The sequence below is a fragment of the Electrona antarctica genome, assembly GCF_951216825.1.
Source record: "Electrona antarctica genome assembly, chromosome: 13".
Classification (NCBI taxonomy): domain Eukaryota; kingdom Metazoa; phylum Chordata; class Actinopteri; order Myctophiformes; family Myctophidae; genus Electrona; species Electrona antarctica.
Genome location: NC_136794.1, coordinates 27,294,679 through 27,304,330, shown reverse-complemented (window position 1 = coordinate 27,304,330; position 9,652 = coordinate 27,294,679). Strand labels below are relative to the sequence as shown.

The following is a 9,652-nucleotide window of genomic DNA, read 5'->3' as shown; positions in this document are numbered from 1 at the left end:
TGCAGCGCAACGTATTGTGAGCTTGTAAATCTGCTATTTTCAAAGCACAATACCTGAGCGTAACATGAAATAAATTGTCTTTTAGTTCTACTGGATGTCTTCTCCACTGGTATCCCCCTAACATTTTAGTTGAGTTTATATTTGTTGACGAAATTGTCACTATATTTAGTCTTAATTTTAGTCATCATAGCTTAGTTTTTAATTCTGTTTTCATTTAGTTTTCGTCAGTGAAAAAAGGTAGTCGACGAACATCTTTCGCCATAGTTTTAGTCTGAGACACTCTGTTGTCGTTTTTAAGATTAAGCATTATGTATTTCTGATCGGGAACATCACTATTACCACCATCAGGACATCCCATGGGCCATGGGCTTTCCCCACGCATTGATGCAACTTTTAGAATTGGGATTGAGTTTGGCCCCTCTATGCTCCTCTGGTGCAAAAGGTCTCCTCTGGTGCAAAAGGTCTCTTTTAAAGTTTCCTTAATTTTATATTAACATGGTGATTACTCTCACCTCAGTTATAATTTGGCTTCAAACATACCATTGTACCAAGAACAAAGCCTGCACATAAGAGACTCCTTTCATCCATCTTTTGTGGTGGATAAAATTGTATTAAATGAAAGATCCTATGAATGGATTTCTTCTAAATGTTCCCTTTTCTACTGTGACACACAGAGCATGTTTGTTTTAAGTTAATGTTCCGTAAAACCCAGCCCAACATCTTTGTTGTGTAAATAACATGCTGTCAAAACCTGTCTCAGAGCAACTCAAACTGACCTGATCTGTTTTAATACGATGCAACTGATAGGTAGAAAAAAGAGAATCCCGCACACTGTCTTCACTTAGGTTGGTTTTTATTGCAACGTTTCGGTCGTCAGACCTTCATCAGGCATAATTATGCCTGATGAAGCCTCTCATATTAAAAGTATTCATGCACTCTCCAGCTGCTGTAAGCTGCTTTGGATAATGACTATATAATCAATGGTAGAAAGTAACTAGTACTTTTACTTCTACTCCACTACATTTCACAAGCAAATATTATACTTTTACTCCACTACAATTATTTGAAAACTTACACACACACACACACACACACACACACACACACACACACACACACACACACACATACATTTCGACCAATTTTCAAAATATTGTAAACATTTGAAAACTTTAAATGAGATATTCTGCATAATGAGTACTTTCTACTCTGGTACTTTAAGTACATTTTGAAGCCAATACTTTTGTACTAATAAAAAATTCCGGACTTGTACTTGTTACGGTTATGGAGTAGTTGTTCTACATTGCAGTATTGATACTTTTACTTAATTAACAAATGTGAGTACTTTTTCCACCACTGCTTACGTTGCTTTTCCTGTTTGTCCTCTGCTGTCCCCCTCAGGTGAGCTGTAAGGTTGCAACAACGCTGTGCAATTACAGCATCATGGCCAACTACAGCTGGTTGCTGGCCGAGGGCCACTACCTGTACAGCCTGGTCAGTGTCTCTCTCTTCTCCAGGAGGAGACACTTGTGGTGGTGGTACATCATATTTGGCTGGGGTATGACTGTCTGTCGGACCAGACCTCAGTCTGTTTGTTTTCCATCAAACATTCTCTGGAAGTTGCGACGGAACTGGCTTGTTTTCTATTTTTCTTCCTTGTTATACATGTATATATATTTTTCTCCCCATGCTGGCTTTGGCTTTGTCTGTGTTTCTGTCAGTCTCTCTGTCTGTCTCTCCTCATCATGCAGACATGCAACCCTTTGTCTCTTGTCATGTCATTGGCTAAATATTGCAGACCGGAAATTAACATCTCCAGGCAGTACTAGTGAGCCAAACCCTTATACATACTGTACTGTACACCCCACAGTATCTAATTGTATATTGTATTGTTCATTTTACGGGCATTATTTATATCTCTGCTGTCGGGAAGAAACCGCCTAATTCCAAAATGTTCATTTTTCAGGAAATTAAAATTAAAAATAAATTAGGAAATGAAGAAACAAACAAACAATTTTTAAAACAATGCAATACTGCCTCATCACAGTTGGTATTGTGCCTTTATATATATTGTCAATTACTTGCATGAGAGGGGGAGAGGTGGTGTTTGAGGGTCCAATGGAGTTGAGAGGTTTTGTCCGAAGCGGTTTTTTTAAATATATATTTATATAATTTTTATCCCACGATTTTTCCAACCCATTTTTTCATCCAGTGTCAATTATCTAATGTAATCCTGGGCGCTACACTTCCTCTGCCAACCTGGGGTGGCAGCGAACTGACCTCATGCTTCCTTCTATGCATGAGGAGTCCAAGCTGCTTATTTTCACCTGACAGGGGAGAATTTCCCCAGCCGGTCGTAGCGCGTGGAAGGAACACGTTATTCTGACCAGTTCCTTTCGCCTCCATCAGGCGCCCCAGATGGGCAGGGGGTAGATACCAGGATTACTTCATGTTTTTTGTGAGGGTACCTACCCTAGGGGACACAGGGAGAACATGCAAACTCCACACAGAAAGGCCCTTTCCGAAGCGCTTTTTAATACTTTTCATTGGTTCAATATGTTTTTTAACCAACACACACATAAAGGGTGTTCAATAGCATTGATTTATGGAAAAATAATAATCAAAAACCTCAAAAATTGAGTTAGGTGGTTTCCTTCCGACAGCAACGTAGCCTATATGTGTGAGATAACTCTCCCTCTAGTCTAACCAGTATGCTGGTAATCTTACCATTTGTAATACACCTGTAAACCTCTGAGTAACATATACAGTATGGAGAGCAGGGACAGTTAGTTAGTTAAACAATCCAACTTCCATATGTTAATTATAATGCCATCAATGATCAAATAACATCACCATGTGTGTCTCGTCTCCCCAGGGTGTCCAATGGTAATTATAATAGCGTGGACCTGGGCCAGGTACCTTCATGAAGATGAGGGGTAAGAAAGTAACTTTCTTCTTGTACTTTGCTGGAGTATTTCCAATTTCCAGTATTTTTTGTTCTACCCCACTACAGCTCAGAGGCAAATATTGTACTTTTACTCCACTATAATTAGAAAACATTAGTAGATTTTTATTATTATTACAAAACATTACCCACTTCAGCCATCTTTACATTCAGGTCATTTGAAAATAGCAGATTTGATATTTTTAAGATTTTAATACATTTTAGACATAATTGTGAAACAGGACATTCGACATTTTACTTTTGGTACATTTTGAATTCCGGACTTTTACTTGTAAAACCGAAATGTATTTCTACATTACAATATTGATACTTTTCCTTGCGTAAAGAAATTGAGTTCTTTTTCCACCACTGAATGTTTTGTAAATGGGTGTCTCCATATGAAGCTATATGTATTTGTATTTATGTGCATACATTCTAGATGCTGGGAGACAAGCAGTCGTGAGTGGATCTGGTGGATCCTGAGAGTTCCTGTGCTGCTCTTCATCATAGTTAGTAGGCTACAACCTTCACTATTTTACAAATATTATTTCTATTAGACATTACTTTGTTTTTATAAAGTAGAAAGGTAAAGTAGACACATTCGGAGGATGTGTATATATTGGTCTGTTCACCTTGCAATTACAAGAAATACCGTATTGTCCCAATTATAAGAAGACTCTGATTATAAGACGACTCCCATTTTTCAAGACTCATTTGTGGAAAAAGAACTTTGAATGTGAAATAGTCTAGTCCCCGGTTATAATACGACCCCGTTTTTTAGGATATATCCAATTGAAAAATATATATATTCAGGCCAATACGGTACATCTTGCTCGAAAAAAAGAGATCATTGATCTCAAACGACTTCCTGGTAAACAAAAGAAAAGCTAAGATTAAACAATACTCAAAAACGATGGTTTCTATGAGGATTGTGTTTACTGTACTTTAATTTAAAATTTAAAAGACATTACACTAATATGCATACAGATAATATAATACAGGAAATTCTAACGTGAGATAAAAAAAAATCTAAAAGCTTAATTCATGTTTTGACTCATGTTTTACAGGTGAACCTTTTGTTCTTCCTCTGTATTATTCGAATACTTCTAGCCAAGTTGAGAACACAAGACATGCCTGGGAATGAGTTCAACCACTACAGGTCAGCGATCGGTCAACCTTTTTTGGACAAAGCTGGAGTGCATACTGGAGTAAATATGTATAGTCTTTGACAGAACAAGAAGCCTAATGTCTGAGGGGTCGAGGATGACACCCTATTGTGGATTTAAAATGTAACATCTTCTCTGGCAAAATTAATCAATATTATAATTAACAATATTATACCAAACCCATTAAGGACAGGACGGGATCCCTTTTGGAGTTTTTACCTTTCCATCCGGGGACCCCTTTTGGGGTAGTTGTTGCTATGTACAGTATATAGCAACATCATTTAGTTTAAATGATGTTAAATGATTTAGTGAAAATTTAGTTAAAAGACATTTTTAGAATCAGCCTCAGGTCTTAATGAATTAAAGCACCATTTTGAGCAATGAAACATCACATGTCTGTACAGTGTACACACACAAACTCTCACGTTAGTATTGTTTCCCCTGTCTGGTCCTCTACAACAGGAAGCTCGCCAAGTCATCGTTCCTCCTGGTAGCACTCTTGGGTTTGCACTATGTCCTCTTTGCCTTCCTGCCCCATAAAGGCAACGACCCATCGTATGAAATATGGAACTTTATTGAGCTGGCTTTTGCCTCAACACAGGTACTGTAAAAAGCCACTTTTATAGTTCATTACCATTCTTCTATGGGTGGTTGGATTATATAGTGCTGCACAGCAGCTGTTGCTTGATGTTTAAAGGCACAATTACAATTTACAATTTAGGCATTTAGCAGACGCTCTTAATCCAGAGCGACTTACATTAGGCAAGAACAATGTCGTCACCATGGAAAATACACTGTACCCATCTGCAGGGAAAATGAATGGATACAAATATCACCTCCTTCACAACTACACAGTGTAGATGGATACATTAAACATTTTACTGTGTAGTCGACACAGTAAAATGCTTAATGTATCCATTTGTAACTGTGTCCGAATGGTGCCAAATGGGCCCTTACATGTCCATTTGTCTCTATTTGTACGCTCTGAGTTCAATTAAAACTGAGAATTGTACAGTGCAGTGGAAGTGCTAAAAACTGTAGTTTGTAATGTACGTATAAGTATGTATGTCATGATGTATGTATTCTGACTGATACGGTATGCATGCCAATATTCTCTAACGGGCAACACTGCATAATGTGTTCAGTCAAGTGCAGTGGTGGAAAGTAACTAAGTACATTTACTCAAGTTCTGTACTTTACTTGAGTATTTCCAATTTCTAATACTTTTACTTCTACTCCATTACATCTCCGACCCAAATATTGTACTTTTACTAAATTACTACACTACATTTATTTGAAAACTTTAGTTGCTAGTTTCTTTGATTATTATTACAAAACATATTAACCACTTCAGCCCAATATACATTTCAGCCATTTGAAAAGCTTAAAAAAAATTACAAGCTCACAATGTGTTGCGAAGCGACACATTGTGAGCTTGATCTGTGAGTACTTTTTCCACCACTGGTGAAGTGAACAGGTTAGGCTGCATAATGATCCTATCTTTTCTATTTCAGGGGTTTGTTGTAGCGTTTTTATACTGCTTTCTAAATGGAGAGGTAAGGTCTTTGCTTGAACCCTCAACCACTGTATTCAGAAGGGTGTGTGAACTGTGGACCCTCACATACATTAAAATGTCATGGTTGCAGGTGCAGTATGAGATCCAGAAGAGATGGCGGAGGTGGAGGCTGACACGCAGGCTGCAGTTGGAGCCCGGGAGACAGCGTGGATCCATGAGCCAGAGTGGAGGGCCCCCCTCGAACACATCTCTGCTCAACAGGAGCTCAACCACGCCCCAAACCAGCGTGGTATAATACAGTGTTTCTCAAACCTTCTCATGTCAAAGACCCCCAAAATGATGCTATATCACCGACCCCCATCTGTTTTGTGCCAGGGACCCCCAGAGGACATTTTTTGTCAATTTATTTTTTAGCAGATATACAAGCTTGCTGTGTGGCACGAAGGGATGTGCTGTGAGCTTGTAGATCTGCTATTTTTGAACCAACATAAATGGATAAAGTGGTTAAAATGATCGCGATGCTACTTTTACTGGGGTTGGCACTTTGACAACCAATGGTATAATAGGAATATGTACAAAGTGTGTGTGTGTGTGTGTGTGTGTGTGTGTGTGTGTGTGTGTGTGTGTGTGTGTGTGTGTGTGTGTGTGTGTGTGTGTGTGTGTGTGTGTGTGTGTGTGTGTGTGTGTGTGTGTGTGTGTGTGTGTGTGTGTGTGTGTGTGTGTGTGTGTGTGTGTGTGTGTGTGTGGTCCTTGCAGGGGTTCCAGGTGGTCCCAAACTAAATGATGCAGAGTTGGTAACCAAATGGACCCAACTCTCTCAAGAATTAAATTATTGTTAAACATTTGCATTACTTAATTTAAGTAATAGTTACTGTGTTAAGTCTACACATAATTAGAGAATGTAGAATAATTGTTATTTGTTATCTCTCCTATGGTACCACATCAATACAGCATGGAATTGTGGACAAAATCTTATCCAACGATAACAAAATATTCGTTACTTTTGGGTCTGAGAGGCTATGAATGACATCAAAATTTGATGACATTCATATCCTCATAGCCGGACCACCATCCGTGGCTCAAATGCAGAATAAATAATGGGCCTTGCATAAAAAGGGTTGAAAACCATTGTCTTAAAGCAAAATGGCGCTTTGGTATACAGGTTTGGGTTGTGTGTGCCGTTACCTTGCCATGATGTAACTCCAATATTAGTGAGGTATAGGGTACCACCTTCAATAGTAGTTCCGTTCATTAGGATTTGAATTAGGAAGAACATCCGGACTGCAGATCTGGATATTCTGTCAAATCAACAGGAAGTTGAATATACAATTATTTTAGAAATGCCGTGTTTGGTTTTGAAATGTTAGGCTATATATTGGCAGAATCTGCTTTGTTTGCATTACTTTATCTTCTAAAATAGTGACTTTGAGAGATGTTTCACCATGCAAGTCAATGAGGAGACCATTTTGGAATAGAAATTTCGAATCAATGGAGCAATGACTGCAGATATCTCGGCACTCTATACAATAAAAGGATAAGACAAAAAGCCCTGAGGGCTTATCGATGTAAGTCTATAGCTTATATGAGCTTGTGGTCTGTCCTGGGCTAACCTAACAGCAGCAACATACAATATACAGTACATATTCATAGGACCACAGCAGGTGAATGATAAGCTAAAGAATCTGTGAATGAAAGATCTCTTGCTGCCCATTGTAAAATCCTCTATTGCAAAAACATGATAGTGATAGTGCACTCCTTGTTTGTTGTTATTTAGCGAGTCAGTACTCCAGATCATATTATTGATTGATGTTTAACCATAAAATGTTTGTGTGTGTGAGTTGTTTGTGTTTTATTACAAAAGGTTATAGATTATGATGAAAGAAAAGGAAAATAAAACAGAAACATGATCACAAATATGTGCTTTCGTCATGTCTGTACTGTAGGCCTAATGAGAACACTACTGTATTATTGCTCTCTCTCTCACACACACACACACACACACACACAGTCACACACACACACACACACACACACACACACACACACACACACACACACACACACACACACACACACACACACACACACACACACACAACACAACACACACACACCCCAAGTAAAGCTATTGACTTGTATTGGTTCATGTATAGGTCTGCGGCCCTGTACACACATATCAGACGAACATGCTCTGTGCTGTCCGTGTTTCATGGCCGCCTCAATGCTTTTCAATGGAAGATCCCTATAGTTTTCATGTCAAGTTCCCCCAAATTAATATGTGACCCGATCTGTAGGACTAATTTTGTGCCAGGGAACGTTTTAAAAATGTTTCCAAATGTATTTGGGGTGAAAGTGGTAAACATATTTTTGATGCTATTAACAAGTTTGGCAGTGAACTTGGGAACCACCTCAAGGGCCCCTGCATGGAGGTCCCCAGACCATTGGGTCTGTGGATCCTTGAGGAGTGTTCCAGGGGGTCCCCAGCTGAACTGTAAAGTTTAGGGCCCAAAAATAAATACTCTCAGAAATGAACACTGAGGATTTTACAGAGATACAACTTGAATCAAATCGGGGTACAAAACTTCCTTGAAATGGAAAAGGTTTGAAAATTAGTACCTTAACCCAGGGCGGAAATAGCGCACTGAGCGCACTGTGCAATGCAAACTAATAGGCGAGTGCGCTCCTGGTGCGCATTTCCGAACACCCTAAATCAGATGGAATGTGAATACATCTAATAATGACCCATATAACGCCCATAAAAAGCTTACTGTTATGAATTATGACCGTTATCTAATCTGTACATATATACATTGGGTGAATCACTCATCTGCATAATCATAATTGATACCCTTGATATGATGACCATCGACTACTTTATCAAATAGAGACTGACGTCTGTGCACAATGATACGAAATGCATGTTCTATTCCGTATTCCTATTGAATGTTCTTGTCTGTAATCTCTGTTATAAACTTCCGAACTTGCCACATTTAGTTACAGTATATAGACTTTTAAGGGACCACAAATTGGTCAACCGAAATCACAACTGTTATTGTAACTGTTGCCACTATAGGTGATATAGTTTGCTTTATTTCTTTAAGACAAAGTTCATAATAAGGTTAAAATAAGTTCATAATTGTTTATTATCTTCCTAAAAGGTCTAAGTTCATAATGAAGAAGTTCATAATTATGTCACATTTACGTTTAAAACATTATTTCATGTATTTGTGTAAAGTTGTTGTTATGCTTTTATTTTGAAGAGTCAAAGTCATGTTCTGTGTCTCGTTTGGTCTGCTCTCATGTCAATTGGTTACACGGGACTTTTGTATAAGCAATCAAGCCACAAGCAGCAGAAGCAGCAAGGTGCAGCAGCTCCGTTTGCACTGGTCACACAAATAGACTAGTTACAAGAGACTGTCATAAGAAAGGTTATAAGGACCTAAGACTGAAGAGATTCCCTTCTTTGTTATTTGCACGCAGCCAACGAGGTATTTTACTTTGGTAAAATGTTTGCATCTACATGCTGTGCATGTCATGTCGTATTTATGTAGCCCAAACATTTAGACTCTCGTAGAGGTTTTTTTCGATTCTGACGAATCTCTCAACGAGAGTCTAAACGACGAGGTCCCCTTTAAGAGGGCACGGGTTTACGTGTCTGCCTCAAAATCACTCTTACCTTGTACAAATGCAAAATCTAAAAATAGAAAAAGATTGCCCCACATGTCCGGTGGGTGTGCGGGAAACAATTACTTCCGTAGCGACCGTAGTTTTCAATAAAACAAATATTTGAATCCACTCCGTCCATACTCCTCCATTGTAAATGCGCAACAGAACATTGGCCGCGCATTGGCCCTAGTGGCCAGGGTTCTGTTGCGCATTTACAATGGAGAGAAAACCAAGATGGCCGCCAGATTCCGAGACAGAGTATGGACTTTAGTATGGACGGAGTGGATTACAATATTTTTTTTATTGAAAACTACGGTCGCTACGGAAGTAATTGTTTCCCGCACACCCACCGGACATGTG

At 38.8% G+C, this 9,652-nt stretch overlaps 1 protein-coding gene across 1 annotated transcript in view; it reads left to right on the top strand.

Moving 5' to 3' along the window:
• sctr (secretin receptor) overlaps positions 1-5,921 on the top strand; it is a gene marked incomplete at both ends in the record, with an annotated part of 19,881 nt that extends 13,960 nt beyond the window's left edge. The window contains 7 exon segments of the mRNA XM_079517745.1: positions 1,402-1,558; positions 2,876-2,936; positions 3,384-3,453; positions 4,012-4,103; positions 4,573-4,711; positions 5,625-5,666; positions 5,757-5,921. Of these exon segments, the coding sequence (XP_079373871.1) occupies positions 1,402-1,558; positions 2,876-2,936; positions 3,384-3,453; positions 4,012-4,103; positions 4,573-4,711; positions 5,625-5,666; positions 5,757-5,921 (726 nt within the window).
• Positions 5,922-9,652: the final 3,731 nt, after the last annotated feature.